At 41.2% G+C, this 18096-nt stretch overlaps 1 protein-coding gene across 1 annotated transcript; it reads left to right on the top strand.

The window, feature by feature from the left end:
- Window positions 1-299: 299 nt before the first annotated feature.
- HENMT1 (HEN methyltransferase 1) lies at window positions 300-17591 on the top strand. The gene is made up of 9 exons (XM_047785149.1): window positions 300-459; window positions 754-821; window positions 1647-1736; window positions 3795-3923; window positions 6480-6592; window positions 7251-7385; window positions 13895-14074; window positions 14669-14843; window positions 17088-17591. Exons 3-9 carry the CDS (start codon window positions 1719-1721, stop codon window positions 17499-17501), a joined length of 1164 nt encoding a protein of 387 aa, XP_047641105.1. The 5' UTR covers window positions 300-459; window positions 754-821; window positions 1647-1718; the 3' UTR covers window positions 17502-17591.
- The last annotated feature ends 505 nt before the right edge of the window (window positions 17592-18096 follow it).

Here is an 18096-nt window from a genome sequence, read left to right on the forward strand (position 1 = left end):
GGAAGGGGTCTTGATACAGTAACTTTTCTCAGCAAGCAAATAGTTGCCTCGTCAGTGGGCGGTAGTCACCAGCTGGAGGTTTGCCCGCTGAAAAGTTTGAAGGTTTTTCTGGGTTCAGATGTTACAGGACCAACTGTAGCCAGCCCAGGGTCCCCCTAAGGCCCTGTGGATTGTGGGTGGGAGTGTTGGCTGCTTCAGACAGGAGCTGCGGCCCAGCTCGCGCTCAGCCCGGTCGCTCCCCCTGCCACCTTCCATTGGTCGGGACCGTTTTCAGCTCTTTGCTGCGCACGGGGAGAGTCACGAAGCCAACAGCCACGGGAGCCCGCCGCCCTGCTCTCGACCGTGGATATCGTGAGCGAGGCGTTGCCTCGGGCCAACAGTCGCGGCTCCTGGCCGATTGGACGGGGTCGGAACCGCTCGCGAGGGGGGATGCTGCAGGGGCCGTGGTCCCCCGCTAAGGTGGGGGGGAAGACTTAGATATGGCTTGGGGCGTGCGCCACAGCGGCCGTTAAGAGACAAAAAACCGACATCTGGGAGCGGGGAGCCTAGAGGAATGGGGCTGGGCTCCAGGCTGGGCTTGGGATGCCTGGGGTGGAGGAGGAGGTGCCCCCCGGGGCCAACCCCGCAGCGCAGGTGTGGGAGGCGCAGGCGTGGCAGCGGGTGGGGAGCATCACGTGATGAGGACCTGGGTGCGCCAGTGTCAAGGGCGGGGCCTGGAGTTAAAAGCGACTGCGGGCTTCGCGGAATCCACAGGTTCCAGCTTCGTGCGCAGATTGCCCCCGCGGTTTGCTTTTCCATTTGGAGGTGCTTCTTACTCAAAGGTAATAGTTGCGTCGATTTATGTTCTGTGACTGCCTCAGTGTTGGCTCGCTTGAGGGTTTCGGAGTTTCAATTTAGAGAGTAACTCAAAAAGTGAGGAGATTGACATTACTACCCTTTAGAATTGTAGTTGATAGAGACAGCTGTGCAATAGAGAGCTAAAATTTAAATTCAAGGCCAGTAGTGAATTGGAGGTACGCTGGAGCAGCTTTAGTTTATCAGTTGTTTAGGATACTTTTAAAATTTCATTTCCGGAGTTCCTGTTGTGGCGCAGTGGTTAACGGATCTGACTGGGAACCGTGAGGTTGCAGGTTCGATCCCTGGCCTTGCTCAGTGGGTTAAGGATTCGGCGTTGCCATGCGCTGTGGTGTAGGTCACTGACGCGGCTCGGATCCCATGTTGCTGTGGCTCTGGTGTAGGCCGGCGGCTACAGCTGCGATTAGACCCCTAGCCTGGGAACCTAGGGCGGAGCGGCCCTAGAAAAGGAAAAAAAGGACAAAAATAAAATAAAATAAAATTTCATTTCCACCATGTGTGAAAGAGTAGTTGAAAGTGATTTGAGTGAGGTGGAGGGCTTTAATGAAATAGTCACAACTGAAATAATCGTTCAGTTTATATCAAACATGATAAAAGGAAAACATGGGTCTTACTGCTTGAAAGTTACTTATGCTTTCTGAGCCTCTTTGTTGTCTGAAATAGTACTTGGATAGTTCTGTGGATTAAATGTGAAGAGGAGGGAGAAAGCTCACTCCTTTCTTTCCCATTGATCTAGGCAGCTGTTTAGTCCAGGCCCTGCCTCTACAAAAACTGACATGTTGTATTTACAGCCTAGTCATCGCTGATTTGGAAGAATTGAAGTAGACATCTGCATTTTTGTCCCAACGAAACTTGGAAACAAAATGGCAGAAGACAAAGAGGTAAGGCTTCCCTTCAAGATCTATGGTCTGACTCTGTGAGGTGGAGCCCTCCCTCGGTGTTCAGTGGTGTTAATTGGTTCTGGGACACCCTGGTGCACTTAGTAATGCGGAAGTTCCCTGGCAAAGGACTGAACTTGCACCACAGCAGTGACAAGGCCAGATCCTTAACCACTGGGCAACCAGGAAACTATCTCAAGTCCTTTTTATGAAACAGTTACACTGCACATGGTTATTGACTACTTGAGATGTGGCTTGAGCAACTGAAGAATGGAACTTCATTTGAGGTTTTTTTTTTTTTTTGAATAGTGCTGCAGTGAACATTGGGGTGCATGTATCTTTCTCAATGAAAGTTTTGTCTTTCATTTGAGTTTAAAATTAGTTTAAAAAGTCTTTCATTATTGGAAAAAAACGAGTATGTTTTGGAATAACTTGGGTATGTATCTCTTTTTGCCAACTAGTTTATTTTTTCTTTTTTTAAATTTATAGTCGATTTACGATGTTGTGCCAGTTTCTTCTGTACAGCAAAGTGACCCAGTCATAGACATTTTTCTTTTTCTCAAAATATCTTCCAAGAGGTCTATCCCAAGAGGTTGGATATAGTTCCCTGTGCTATACAGCAGGACCTCATTGCTTATCCATTCTAAATGTAATAGTTTGCATCTACTAACCCCAGACTCTCCGTCCATCCCACTACCTCCCCCTTCCCCTTGTCAACTGCAAGTCTGTTCTCCATGTCTGCGCATGTGTTTCTCTTAGGTAGATAGGTTCATTTGTGCCATTTTAGATGCTATATATAAGTTATATAGTATATGTCTTTCTCTGACTTAACTTCATTTGGTGTAAGAATCTCCAGTTGTATCCATGTTGCTACAAATGGCATTTAGTTTTCTAAGGTACCTCCATACTGTTTTTTCCCACAGTCGTTGTACCAATTTACATTCCCAACAATTGGTGTAGGAGGGTTCCCTTTTCTGCTCATCCCCTCTAGCTTTTGTTGTTTGTAGACTTATTATTGATGGCCATTCTGACCACTGTGAGGTGGTACCTCCCTGTGGTTTCATTTTTCATTTCTCTAATAATTAGTGTTATTGAGCGTATGTGTGTATTGGCTACCCATATGTCTTTGGATAAATGTCTCTTCAGGTCTTCTGCCCATTTTTCAATGCATTGTTTTTCTTGTTGAGTTGTTTGTATACCTTGGAGATTAAGCCCTTGTCAGTTGCATCATTTGCAACTATTTTCTTCCATTCTGTAGGTTGTCTGTCTTTTTTTTTTTTTTTTTGGCTTTTTGCTATTTCTTGGGCCACTCCCGAGGCATATGGAGGTTCCCAGGCTAGGGGTCTAATCAAGGAGCTGTGGCCGCCAGCCTACACCACAGCTCACAGCAACGCTGGATCGTTAACCCACTGAGCCAGGGCAGGGACCGAACCCGCAACCTCATGGTTCCTAGTTGGATTCATTAATCACTGCACCATGACGGGAACTTTTTTTTTTTTTGTCTTTTTGCTATTTTTTTTTTTATGGTTTCCTTTGCTGTGCAAAAGCTTGCAAATTTGAGTAGGTCCCATTTATTTTTGGTTTTATTTCTATTGCTTTGGGAGACTGACCTAAGAAAACGTTTGTACAGTTTGTTAGCGTATGTATTGCTTACGTTCTCTTCTAGGAGTTTGATGGTGTCTTATTTTTAAGTCTTTCAGCCATTTTGAGTTTATTTTTGTGCTTGCCGTGAGGGTGTGTTTTAGTTTCATTGATTTACATGCAGCTGTCCAGTTTTGCCAGCACCATTTGGTGAAGAGACTGTCTTTTCCCATTTTATATTCTTGTCTCCTTTGTCAAAGATTAGCTGACTCTAAGCTAAAGGAGTCGTTAAAGCCAGATACTCACTTAAAAGACTTGAGAGGAGGTTTAAATGAAGTGTATTGCCCTAATCTTAGGACCTGAGGTGGTTTATGGGCTTAAGGTTCTAAGACGTGGTTGGGGGAAATAAAGCCTTTTTTCTTAATTCCTGAAGGCATGCATGATTAGAACACCTCCCTTTTATTGTTTATAAACTTTCAGTGCCACAGCGTGGTTGATGACAGTGCTGAAGAGGTTCCCAGCAAAAGGATAATTAAGTTTAATCCTCCGTTATACAAACAACGTTACCAGTTTGTTAAAAATTTAGTGGAGCAACATCAGCCTCAAAAGGTAGGTATTTCTCTTTCCAAATGTTTAATTTTTAAGAATGCCTTGTAATGCTTTATCAAATAAAATCTTAGTAAGGAATTAGTAAGCAAGCAGAGACTGTACAAAAAGACTTTGCAGGGAGGGAAAGGGCTTGCAATAGGGTGAGCCCCTGTCTTAATCCATTCATCTGTTGATGGAGGTTTAGTTCATTTTCATGTCTTTTTTTTTTTTTTTTTGGTCTTTTTGCCATTTCTTGGGCTGCTTCCTCGTCACATGAAGGTTCCCAGGCTAGGGGTTGAGATCAGAGCTGCAGCCACCGGCCTACGCCAGAGCCACAGCAATGTGGGATCCGAGCCGCGTCTGTGACCTACACCACAGCTCATGGCAATGCTGGATCCTTAACCCACTGAGCAAGGCCAGGGATGGAACCTGCAATCTCGTGGTTCCTAGTTGGATTCGTTAACCACTGAGCCATGATGGGAACTCCTGTTTCCTTGTCTTGGTTGTTGTAGTAGTGCTGCAATGAACATATGGCTGCATGTATCTTTTTCAAGGAAACTTTTATTCAGATATATGCCCAAGAGTGGGATTGCTGGGTCATATGGTAGTTCTATATTTAGTTTTCTGAGGTCCCTCCGTACTGTTTTCCATGGTGGTTGTACCAATTTACATTCCCACCAAGAATGTAGGAGGGTTCCCCTTTCTCCACAACCTCTCCAGCATTTGTTATTTGTGGACTTATTAATGGTGGCCGTTCTGACTGGTGTGAGGTGGTACCTCCCAATAGTTTTGGTTTGAATTTCTCTAATAATCAGTGATATTGAGTGTTTTTTCACGTGCCTGTTTAGCCATCAGGATTTTTCTTTTATAGAGAGGAGACTGAGCAGAAGGGGGATATAAAAGGGTGATGTGCTTGGTTAGTGGCACGTGTGAACCCTGAAACCAGCCTGTTTTCTGGGAGGGACACTTAGCTAAATGCAGTCTGATGTTTAGGGGCCTTGAGGAAGGAGAGAATCTGGGGACAAGTAGTCAAGGTAATTAATCACTCAAGGCAAAGAATGGGAACATCAGGCTGCACCTGTGAATATGGGCTTTACCTTCTGGAAGCCCTTTCTGGAGCTACAAAGCCTAGGTGGCTCCCATTAACCTGTTTACTGGGAGCACAGAGCTGAGCTCACATTCAGCACTGCCAGTTTTAGATGTAAAGAAAATCTGGGCATTTTACCGTTGGGTGTGATCGTTGGGTATGTTATGTTTCTAGAGCATTTAGTCCCAACCTCAAGCAGACTAGTCTTAACGTAGATACTCTGGTTCTTTTTAAATAATAATGGTGGGGGAAAGGCAAGGAGCCCTTGGCATCTATCCACCTTCCTCTGTAGCAGAGGTTCATGATCAGGGCTGGCACTAGATTCTGTCTGGGTAACACCTCGCTTCTCTGTCAGTGTTTGGACTTCACAGGCCCTAGGGAGCTGGCTTGCCCAGTGAACATTGGAAGTCTGTAGGGTCACTTATAGGCTAAGGAATGGAGGACCCCTTAAGAAAATAGTGGTTTCTAATGAGTTAAATGCTGTAGACTTCTTTTTGCTAGGTGGTTTGCAGATATTGATGGGACTTATGTCCTTGGCATAGTTTCAGCTCAATTCCTGTTTGGAAGAAAATTGGGTATACTGTTTAAAAGTTAGTGCAGCGCAGTGCTTCCTCTGATTAGCTCTCTGGAACTAGATTTTCATTTTTCAATTCTGTGTTCTCCTTCTCCCACCAGCCCATACATGTGCCTGCCTCAAAGAGGAAAATGACTGAATAACCATGAATGCAACTTAGATTGCATCCCTTTTGGGTGGGGGTACTTTCAAGTGTTTCTCATTTGCCCTTTTTACCTAACGTGGGGTTCAGAAATACAGGAAACTCGTCTGTCATTAGCAAAGACTATTGTGTGATTAAGAAAAATTAGATCTAATAAAAATCTTTTAAGATTGTGTGGGAATATATATTAAGGGGATTTGATGAACAAGATCGGGCTATGCCTAGGTACATTTGCTCAGCACTCTTTTTTAAATCTTGAAGCTTCTCAGAGGCACAGATTCTGCTTAGAGCACTAGTCTCTCATGTGTGCTGTTCCTATGCCAGGCCCCTAAGATATACTTGATACCTGAATTAGTTTATTGTTCAAACACTCTAGAAGGTCACGGGAAGTTAACAGGACTTACTTATTACCCCGCCCCCCCCCAGGTTTACAGTATATCAGGTTAATTTCCTTTTTGTGTCCAAAAAGATACTGTATACTTTTTCTGATACCCACTCCTAATGGGGAAAAAAAAAAACCCAACGACAAAACATGTTTGATCATATGAGACTGCTGGCTATGTTTTTTTTTTTTTTTAAGGCTATGTCCATAGCTTATGAAAGTTCCTGGGCCAGGGATCAAACCTGTACCACAGTAGTCCTTAACCCACTGTGCCACAAGGGAACTTGTTGGCTCTAATGTCTTATTTGTTTTATTTATTTTTTTTATCGTTTATTTGTACATATATGTTTTTCTTATAATGTCTTTGACATAACATTCTATCTCATCTACAGGTTGCAGACCTAGGGTGTGGTGATGTTTCGCTCCTATCGATATTAAAATACCTAAAGTGTGTCAAAGAGCTTGTCGGAGTAGACATCAATGAAGGCAGACTTAAATGGAATGGGTAATACTGAGTTTCTAAAAGAATTACGCATTAATCTAAAACTAGTGGTACTATTAACTATACTTAGGGGAAGCATTTTTTGTATGAGTTTGTGTAGCTGGTTTAAAAGGAGGCACATGAGAGGTGCAGGCTCACCGAGTGAACCTTTACCATGACACTGACTGGCTGATTGCTGCAAATAATACCTAGACATTTTGCTTCTACTTATGTGGAAGGTATAGCCTCAAGCAGTTAGAGCAATCAAGGGACTGAAAACGCAATTTCAAATGGCCAAGTCTGATGCTAAATAGCATGGTAACTTTAGCCGAGGGTTTAAGTTGACACAGCACTGGGGCTTGAACAAGTAGCTCTCTCCTATTTGACTTTCACAGATTGTCTTAAGAATGTTTCTTCTAAAGAACAAAACAAAGAGAAGGAAAATCACTGATCTGCAGTGAGGTGAGAGAACTAGAAGTGAGGGCAGAATATCATATATTAAAGATCTTGTTCTCTTTGGCCATTTAATGCCCCACGGCAGAGGAAGTTACCCTTTGACCTTGTGTTTAATACAGCAAGTCATGGAAAACAGGCCATGTCAGACTCAGCAATGTAGGCAGATCATTTACCAGTGGGTCAGAGTTTCTGTAGTTGGTAAGATCTTCTGATAATGCTTTTGCAGGTCTCGGCTGTCCCCATGTGTGGGGGACCATCTGGATCCCCGCGAGCTGGATTTAGTCATTACCTTGTATCATGGCTCTGTTTTGGAGAAAGACTGTCGTTTGCTCGGATTTGACTTGGTAACATGTATTGAACTGTGAGTATTAAATTGGTTCATACTGTATACTGTATACTTGAAAAATCTGAATTAGTCTCCGTAAATGTAGTGTCCTAGATATTTGTCATAACCTGAGTTATTTGTAAAGGAAATTACTTATCTGTTGAGACTGGCTTTTTATTGGACTTTTCCAAATTTTTTTTTTTTAATTTTTTTTTCCCCCACTCTACAGCAAGGGGATCAGGTTATCCTTACATGTATACATTACAATTACATTTTTTTCCCCCACCCTTTATTCTGTTGCAACATGAGTATCTAGACAAAGTTCTCAATGCTATTCAGCAGGATCTCCTTGTAAATCTATTCTAAGTTGTGTCTGATAAGCCCAAGCTCCCCGATCCCTCCCACACCCTCCCCCTCCCATCAGGCAGCCACAAGTCTATTTTACAAGTCCATGATTTTCTTTTCTGAGGAGATGTTCATTTGTGCTGGATATTAGATTCCAGTTATAAGTGATATCATATGGTATTTGTCTTTCTGGCTCATTTCACTCAGTATGAGAGTCTCTAGTTCCATCCATGTTGCTGCAAATGGCATTATGTCATTCTTTTTTTTTTTTTTAAGCTATTTCTTGGGCCGCTCCCGCGGCATATGGAGGTTCCCAGGCTAGGGGCCGAATCGGAGCAGTAGCCACCGGCCTACACCAGAGCCACAGCAACGCAGGATCCGAGCCTCGTCTGCAACCTACACCACAGCTCTCGGCAACGCCAGATTGTTAACCCACTGAGCAAGGGCAGGGACCGAACCTGCAACCTCATGGTTCCTAGTCAGATTCGTTAACCACTGCGCCACGACGGGAACTCCATATGTCATACTTTTTTATGGTTGAGTAGTATTCCATTGTGTATATATACCAGACCTTCCGAATCCAATCATCTGTCGTCGGTGGACATTTGAGTTGTTTCCATGTCCTGGCTATTGTGAATAGTGCTGCAATGAACATGCGGGTGCACGTGTCTCTTTTAAGTAGAGTTTTGTCCGGATAGATGCCCAAGAGTGGGATTGCGGGGTCATATGGAAGTTCTATGTATAGATTTCTAAGGTATCTCCAAACTGTTCTCCATAGTGGCTGTACCAGTTTACACTGCCAGCAACAGTGCAGGAGGGTTCCCTTTTCTCCACAGCCCCTCCAGCACTTGTTATTTGGATTTATTAATGATGGCCATTCTGACTGGTGTGAGGTGATATCTCATGGTAGTTTTGATTTGCATTTCTCTTATAATCAGCGATGTTGAGCATTTTTTCATGTGTTTGTTGGCCATCTGTATATCTTCTTTGGAGAAATGTCTATTCAGGTCTTTTGCCCATTTTTCCATTGATTGATTGGCTTTTTTGCTGTTGGGTTGTATAAGTTGTTTATATATTCTAGAGATTAAGCCCTTGTCAGTTGCATCATTTGAAACTATTTTCTCCCATTCTGAAAGTTGTCTTTTAGTCTTCTTTTGGGTTTCCTTTGCTGTGCAAAAGCTTTTCAGTTTGATGAGGTCCCATGGGTTTATTTTTGCTCTAATTTCTATTGCTTTGGGAGACTGACCTGAGAAAATATTCATGAGGTTGATGTCAGAGAGTGTTTTGCCTATGTTTTCTTCTAGGAGTTTGATGGTGTCCTGTCGTATATTTAAGTCTTTCAGCCATTTGGAGTTTATTTGTGTGCATGGTGTGAGGGTGTGTTCTAGTTTCATTGCTTTGCATGCAGCTGTCCAGGTTTCCCAGCAATGCTTGCTGAATAGACTTTCTTTTTCCCATTTTATGTTCTTGCCTCCCTTGTCAAAGATTAATTGACCATAGGTGTCAGGGTTTGGATTTCCGGGTTCTCTGTTCTGTTCCATTGGTCTGTCTTTCTGTTTTGATACCAGTACCACACCGTTTTGATGACTGTGGCTTTGTAGTATTTCTTGAAGTCTGGGAGAGTTATGCCTCCTGCTTGGTTTTTGTTTCTCAGGATTGCTTTGGTGATTCTGGGTCTTTTGTTGTTCCATATAAATTGGATTGTTTGTTCTAGTTCTGTGAAAAATGTCATGGGTAATTGGATAGGGATTGCATTGAATCTATAGATTGCTTTGGGTAGTATGGCCATTTTTACAATATTGATTTTCCCAATCCAGGAACATGGAATATCTTTCCATTTCTTTACATCTTTGATTTCTTTGATTAAAGTTTTATAGTTCTTGGCATATAGGTCCTTTACCTCCTTGGTCAGGTGTATTCCGAGGTATTTGATTTTGTGTGAGGTGCAATTTTAAAAGGTATCGTATTTTTGTATTCCTTTTCTAATATTTCATTGCTGGTATACAGAAATGCAACTGACTTCTGAATGTTAATCTTATATCCTGCTACTTTGCTGAATTTATTAATCAGTTAAGTAGTTTTGGGGTTGAGTCCTTAGGGTTTTCTATGTATAGTATCATGTCATCTGCATACAGTGACAGTTTGATCTCTTCTCTTCCTATATGGATGCCTTTTATTTTGTTTGTCTAATTGCTGTGGCTAGGACTTCCAAAACTATGTTGAAGAGCAGTGGTGAGAGTGGGCATCCCTGTCTTGTTCTAGATTTGAGTGAGAAGGTTTTCAGTTTTTCCCCATTGAGTATTATATTTGCTGTGGGTTTATCATAAATGGCTTTGATTATATTCGGGAATGTTCCCTCTATACCCACTTTGGCGAGGGTCTTGATCATGAATGGATGTTGGACTTTGTCAAATGCTTTTTTCTGCATCTATTGAGATGATCATATGATTTTTGACTTTTTTTTTTGTTAATGTGGTGTATGATGCTGATTGATTTGCGTATGTTGAACCATCCTTGTGAACCTGGGATGAACCCAACCTGGTCATGGTGTATAATTTTTTTAATATGTTGTTGGATTCGGTTGGCTAAGATTTTGTTGAGAATTTTTGCATCTATATTCATCAACGATATTGGGTGATAGTTTTCATTTTTGGTGGTATCTCTGTCTGGTTTTGGAATAAGGGTGATGGTGGCATCATAGAATGTCTTTGGGAGTATTCCTTCTTCAACCTTTTGAAAGAGTTTAAGGAGGATGGGCACCAATTCCTCTTTATATGTTTGATAGAATTCACCTGTGAAGCCATCTGGTCCTGGTCTTTTATTTGTAGGGAGCTCTTCAATTTCATTTCTAGTGATCGGTTTGTTCAGTTGGTCTGTTTCTTTTTGATTCAGTTTTGGCAGGCTGTAAGGTTCTAGAAAATTGTCCATTTCTTCCAGATTGTCAAACTTGTTGCCGTATAGTTGTTCACAGTATTCTCTTATGGTTTTTTGTATTTCTGCTGTATCCGTTGTGATTTCTCCTTTTTCATTTATAATTTTGTTTATTTGGGTTCTTTCTCTCCTCTTTTTAGTGAGTCTGGCCAGGGGTTTGTCAATTTTGTTTACCTTTTCAAAGAACCAGTTCTTGGTTTTATTTTCTCTATTGAGTCTCTATTTTATTGATTTCTTCTTTGATCTTTATAATTTCCTTCCTTCTGCTGACTTTAGGCCTTTTTTGTTCTTTTTCTAATTCGTTTAGGTGGAGGGTTAAGTTGTCAATTTGGGATCTTTCTTTTTTGAGAAAGGCCTGTATTGCTATACATTTCCCTCTGAGCACTGCTTTTGCAGCATCCCATAGATTTTGAGTGGTTGTGTCTTCATTATCATTTGTTTCAAGGTAATTTCCTCGTTGACCCATTGGTTTTTTAGTAGCATGTTGTTTAGTCTCCATGTAGTAGGTTTTTTCTCTTTCCTTTTCCCATGGTTGATTTCTAATTTCATGGCATTGGGGTCAGAAGATACTTGAGATAATTTCTATGCTCCTAAATTTATTGAGGTTAGCTTTGTGTCCCAATATGTGGTTGATTCTTGAGAATGTTCATGAGCATTTGAGAAGAATGTGTATTCTGATTTTTTTGGATGTAGTGTCCTGAAGATATCAATGAAGTCTAACTTTTCTATTGTTTCCTTTAGGATCTCTGTTGCTTTATTGGTTTTCTGTCTAGAGGATCTGTCCATTGATGTGAGGGGGGTATTAAGGTCTCCTACTATGATTGTATTCTCATTAATGTCTCCCTTTATGTCTGTTAATATTTGTTGTATGTATCTGGGTGCTCCTATATTGGGGCATATATGTTGATGATAGTAACATCCTCTCCTTGGATGGATCCCTTAATCATTAAGTAGTGTCCTTCTTTGTCTTTATGTCTTTTGTTTTAAAGTCTATTTTGTCTGATAGGAGTGTTGCGACTCCTGCTTTTCTGTCATGTCTATTGGCATGAAATATTTTTCCCCACCCTTTCACTTTCAATCTATATGTATCCTTTGTCCTCAATCTATATGTATCCTTTGTCCTAAGGTGAGTTTCTTGTAGGCAGCATATTGAAGGTTTTTGCCTTTTTATCCACTCAGCCACTCTGTGTCTTTTGATTGGGGCATTCAGTCCATTGACATTTAAGGTGATAATTGATAGATGATTATTTATTGCCATTTTGAACCTCGTGTTCCAGTTGAATCTATGGTTCTCCATTCTTCCTTTCTTTTTTTTTTGGTTGGATGGTCTCCTCTTATTATCTGCTTGAGTGGTTTTTTTTTTTTTTTCATTTTTTTGCAAATTGGTTTTGGCTTGTGGTTGCCCTGTTTAAGTATGCTAACCCCTTCCTATAATTGTGTGTTTTAGCCTGATGGTCCTGTAAGTTCAAACACTTCATTACTATATTAAAATTAAGAAGAGAAACATACAAACAAACAATAAAAAGGGTTATTTATTTCCTAACATCCCTTGCCCACATTTTATGGTTTTGATGACTCTTTTATTTTTTTCTTTTTAATTTTATTTTGTTTGAAGCATGTTCATGATTAAATCTGTATGCTGGCTTATTTGAGTGACTGCTCTCTGATTGCGGTTTCCTCAGTCCTAGTTCTTCCTCTTTTTCAACTTTTTATTTGGAAATGATTTCAAGTTTACAGATGCAAAATATACCTAGTAAAAGGGGCACCCATATCTTTTATCCTGAGTCACAGATGAACATTTTCCTTATTTTTTATTTATTTTTTAGTGCAAATGATTTTCTTTCTTTCTTTTTTAAATCTCTGGAAGATAATTTTTTAGCAATAGGTAGATTTTTTTAAACATTTTCCTTATTTTCTTTATCTTTTGTATCTGTGCCCACCTGCCGACTCCCTCAGTCTCCCCCTCCCTCCACACATTTTTTTTTGAACCATTGAAATGTAGGATTTACCCTTTGCCTGTAATACATTCAGTATTAAATAACCATTCCCCTTTATTTTTAATAAGACTATCTTCCGTTTGGGCTCGTAAGTGATTAGATTCAGGCTGTGCATTCCTGGAGTACAGTAGAGCACTGAAGATGTTATTTGAGCCCTTCTCAGGTTATCCTATCTGGAGGCACCAATGTCCATTTGTCCTTGGATGTTAATTTTGATCTCCCCAGTCAAGGTGTGGTTGCTCACCTGTATAATTACCACTTTCTTCTCCCCACCCTGCAACCGATAAGCAGTCTAGAGACTGGAAAAGATGCACATAGCTTGTTACTCACCCATATTCCCCCCCGCAATTTCCCTTTATTATATGGTGGCAAATGTTTATTGCAGTTTCAGCTCTTCTCTATATTAGTCAAAAGCCCTCCCAACTCAGTTACTTATTATCAGTATCAACTCATGAATTTCTAATTTTTTAAAAGGGATTGTAACTTACTGTATTTTCTTGCAAATAAAATAAACACAGGACCTTCAAGCTAGGTCCTGTGTTCTGTGACATGTCTGTCCTTCTATTGAGCACCTAATTTCTGGCATAACAAGAGGTACCAGGCTGGTTGTCTACTTTCCCTTCCAATCTGCCATTTCTGGTTCCTTTTTTTTTTTTTTTAGTCACCCCCTTGACATGGGCAGTTCTCTGACCGGGGATTGAACCTATGCCAGAGCAGCCACCTGAGCCACTGCGGTGACAGTGCCAGATCCTTAACCTGCTGCGCCACAAGAGAACTCCCATTTCTGGTTCCTTTTAATGGGAAATGGTATTCAGAAACCAAGAGTGTCTCAATGAATTTTAATAGTAGTTAAAGGTCTTATTCTGGGGTCAATTTGCCCAGTATTGTGTTCAGATTTCCAGTTTTTAGTAATGTGCTTTAGAGCAGAGCGTTTTTATTTCTTTTGTATTTCCAATTGCCTGGCACATAGGTGCCTAGTTGTTTGAAATTACTCACGAGGAGTATTGGAATATTGAAGAGCCAAGGAGCAATGATCAGTGTCAAACATGTGTAGCCTGGGTCTGAATTTCCTTTTTAAGGCTAAATATTCCATTGCCTGTATCATAGTTTGCTTATCCTTTCACTTGTTTATAGCCACCTTTTGGCTGCTATGAGTGATGTTGAATGATTTCTCCCATCTGGTCTGAGAGCTCCATGGTTAGAAGTTGTTAAAAAAATTAAGAAACTACTTGCGAGTAAAGCTGTTTAATTGTATCTTTCTTGCCACTTTAGAATAGAACATTTTGATTCAGAAGATCTGGCCAGGTTTCCCGAAGTTGTTTTTGGGTACATGTCTCCAGCCATGATTGTCATCAGCACACCGAACTCTGATTTCAATTCCCTGTTTCCGCTCTCAGTCTTCAGAGATTCAGATCACAAATTTGAGTGGAGTAGAGTGCAGTTTCAGACCTGGTGAGTTCCTAAGTGTTTTTGGTATTTGGGGGGACTGCACTGGAGTTTTAAACCCATGAAGTAAATCTTAGTATCCACAATTACCACACACAAGTTATTTCTTACTTTATTCCAACACACTTGATTCCCAAAGTGCGACTTAGCCTATCATTAAGGAACCACCACATTTGGGTGTTCGTTTTCTCTGTCAGGTCCCACTGGCAGGAAAGTGTGGAAAGGGTGTGTGGGCACCAGGTGCCTTTCATGCGCAGGTGTCAGGAGGGTGGGGTGATCCGGAAACAACAGGGGGAAGGTGTGGGCTGTGCAGGTGATCAGGGATATCTCCCAAGAGCATGACAGATGGTCATGTTCTGGCATAACTGCAAACCCAAACAGGCGGTGGGATTATAGCCCTGATTCTCTGGTCCATCCCTGCACATGGCTCCATGTTCTTGTGGTTTGTAATTTTCATAGCCTTTTCTATTAAATAAGAGAATAGTATGATTCTATTATTAAAATTTTATTATTAGAATTCTTTTAATAGAATAATATTTATTAGGACTATTTTCTAATAATAGTTTAGAAAAATGATTTTTCTCTTTGTTTTGCCTTTAGGGCTTTAGATGTGGCAAATCGCTATAGCTACTCAGTGGAGTTCACCGGTGTAGGGGAACCGCCGGCAGAAGCTGAGGATGTTGGATATTGTACCCAGATAGGGGTCTTCCGGAAGAAAGCAAAGACAACTGAATCTGATGTTTTGGAGCACCCTGGCGAACGTGTTTATGAAGTTGTGAGTATTTGTAGCTCTCAGAGCAAGTTCATTTATTGGGATGGGGAAAGGAGTCCCCACTTTAAAGGGAAGTGTAAGTTTTGAGAGAATCTTGTGCCCCACAATGTCTCAAAGCAGGTTACAGAGAATGATGTGCTGGTGTCTTAAATACTACCAGGCTGTTTGCTGCTCACCCCAGCAACCCTACAGGAAATGTTTGACAAAGAGTGAGAATATTTAAAGAACAAGCAAACTAAGATGAATAACAATATCAGAAATGAAGAATAAACTAGAAGGAATCAATTACAGGAAGAAGAACAAATAAGTGAGGTAGAAGACAGAGTGGTGGCTATCACTGCCACAGAATAGAATAAAGAAAAAAGAATGAGAAGAATTGAGGAGCATGTAAGAGACTTCTGGGACAACATTAAACATACCAACATTAGCATCATAGCAGTTCCAGAAAGAGAAGAGAGAAAGGGTCAGGGAAAATATTTGAAGAGATCATGGCCCAAATCTTCCTTAATATGGGAAAGGAACACTCACTCAAATGGAGGAAGCACAGAGAATCCCATACAGGATAAACCCCAAGAGAAACAGTGTGACACATACTAATCAAACTGACAAAAATTAAATAGAAAAATACTAAAAGCCCCAAGGGAAAAGCAGCAAGGGAATCCTCATAAGGATAAAAGCTGATTTTTCACCAGAAACTCTGCAGGCTAGAGGGAGTGGCAAGATATTTTTAAGGTGATGAAGGGGAGGAACCTTGAACCCAGAATACTTTACCCAGCAATGCTCTCATTCAGATTTGATGGAGAGATCAAGCTTTTCAGACAAGCAAAAGCTTAAGAGAGCATCTCCAAACCAGCTTTACAACTACTACTAAAGGAACTTCTCTAAGCAGAGAAGGAAAGGTCACAATTACAGACAAGAAAATTGCAAATGAGAGCGATCACTGGTAAAGGCAAAGATAATATAAAAGTGGGAAATAACCCATTGACAAATAGGATATCAAAACTAGGAAGCATGAGAAGAGGATAGGATAAATACAGAACATTGAAAATACATTGGAAATTAAGAGATCAACAACCAGAACCAATTCTGTAGATATATAGATGGCTATACCAAAGTCTAAGGGAAGTACAAACCAAATTCAGTGGACACACATATAAAAAAAAAATAGCAAACCAAACACAACACTAAAGATAGCCAGCAAATCAGAAGAGAACAAAAGAAGGGAAGAAAAAAGACCTAAAACAACAAATCCAAAACAGTAAAACTGCAATAAGTACATAATTATACATAACTACATTGACTATAAATGGATTAAATGCTCCAATCAAAAGACACAGACTGAATGAACACAAAAACAAAACCCATATATATGCTGTTTACAAGAGACCTGCTTCCGGTCTAAGGACACATATAGACTGAAAGTGAGGGGATGGAAGAAGGTATTACATTTAAATGGAAGTCAAAGGAAAGCAGGAGTAGCCATACTTATATCAGACAAAATAGACTTTTTTTTTGTCTTTTTTTGTCCATTTAGAATGGATAAGCAGTGAGGTCCTGCTGTATAACACAGGGAACTATATTCAGTCTCTTGGGATAGATCATGATGGAAGATAATAGAAGCAGAAGAATGTGTATGTGTGTATACGGGTCACTATGCTATGCAGCAGAGATTTGGCGCAACTTTTTTTTTTTTTGTCTTTTCGCTATTAATTTGGGCCGCTTCCGTGGTATATGGAGGTTCCCAGGCTAGGGGTCCAATCGGAGCTGTAGCAGAGCCACAGCAACGTGGGATCCGAGCCGCGTCTGCAACCTACACCACAGCTCACGGCAACGCCGGATCGTTAACCCACTGAGCAAGGGCAGGGACCGATCCCACAACCTCATGGTTCCCAGTTGGATTCGTTAACCACTGCGCCATGACGGGAACTCCTGGCGCAACTTCTAAATCAACTGTACTTCAAGAAGAAGAAATGTACAAAAAGGAAAAGAGGAAAACCAGCAGCAGTTTCTCTGTAGCTTGGTTCAGGAAATGATTTGAAATTGAGCCTCCGGACTTGGGAGACCCTTTTGGTTTAAGGAGGTACAGTGAAAAAGATAGTTTGACTCCCATTCACAAGAGGTAGGGTTTGCCATGTACATATGCTTAGTCTGTACACACAGCTGTTTCTAACGTGGTGAAGTGAGTGGTGGTTTTGAAAATTTTCTATTCCAAGTCTTTTTTTTTTTTTTTTTTTGTCCCCCCTTCAGGTTTATACGACCTCATACCCAAGTTTACAGCAAATAAATTACCGTAGACGTGTTGTGGTTTATCTGGTATACCGAGAAGTGAACAAAATGAGACTGAGATACCAAGTGAGTCTGAGGCAGCACGAACTGGAACCTGAGTCCACAGACCCTGGCAACCCCAGAAGAAAATTCATCTCAGGCCTTCCAGTTCATACACCCACAGAAGCTGACAAAGCCATGGCGATGACTCCCCAACCTTTCTGTATTGGAGATAAGTTTTACGTACCCTTGAAAAGAATCATTGCTTATCCCAGGCTGGGGTACTTATGTGGTAATGTGCAGGAGCTGAGAGAGCTCCTTGCGGACTCAATAGAACTGAACTGTGACGCGTCTGCGGTGAAGGTTGACTTGTATCACTGTAGTGACTACTGCTGACCAGCCTTAGTTCCTGAAATTCAGGGTCTTAGCAATAGTTGGGCTCATTTAAAATGTAAACTTTTGATAATTCAGGTAGCTTCATTTTAAAATCACCTAATGTTGTTATTTTGTGTGTGTGTGTTGAATGTGACATTAAAGAATTTTTAAAGAAAACGTAATGTTTAAGAGTAGCTTTAAAATCTCTATCCCCTTCGGGCGGAATTCTAACCTGTAATAATAATTAGCCTAAACCACCCACAAAACAGGAATGCAGGTATTCGAAGGGAACAAACTGCTGGGAGTTTTGCTCTTTGGGAGCTTACTGGCTGGAATTGGGGTGGTAGCAGCAGTAGGAGAGAGGGACATACAGGTTCTTAGAGTGGGAGAAACCGAGGTCCAACTGAGGCTTTTCTTTCCAACGCACAGGAATGCAGAGCTTAGCGACCAGGTGTGGTAGCTGTACCACCACAGCGCCCCCTATGGACCCACATGAACACCTTGCCCTTCCACTGTCCACCTGGGGGACAAAGGTGGATGTTTGAGCTCTAGCTCCCACTTGTAGGTTCCAAACCAGTGGAAAAGAAGAGGGGAGGGACAGTCGGCACGCGCCAGC

The sequence above is a fragment of the Phacochoerus africanus genome, chromosome 6, assembly GCF_016906955.1.
Source record: "Phacochoerus africanus isolate WHEZ1 chromosome 6, ROS_Pafr_v1, whole genome shotgun sequence".
In the NCBI taxonomy this organism is placed as follows: Eukaryota; Metazoa; Chordata; class Mammalia; order Artiodactyla; family Suidae; genus Phacochoerus; species Phacochoerus africanus.

Coding starts and splice junctions, on each gene's coding strand:
- HENMT1 (XM_047785149.1), top strand. Junction 3,924..6,479: donor AGCAACATCAGCCTCAAAAG/GTAGGTATTTCT, acceptor TCTCATCTACAG/GTTGCAGACCTAGGGTGTGG. Junction 7,386..13,894: donor TTGGTAACATGTATTGAACT/GTGAGTATTAAA, acceptor TTGCCACTTTAG/AATAGAACATTTTGATTCAG.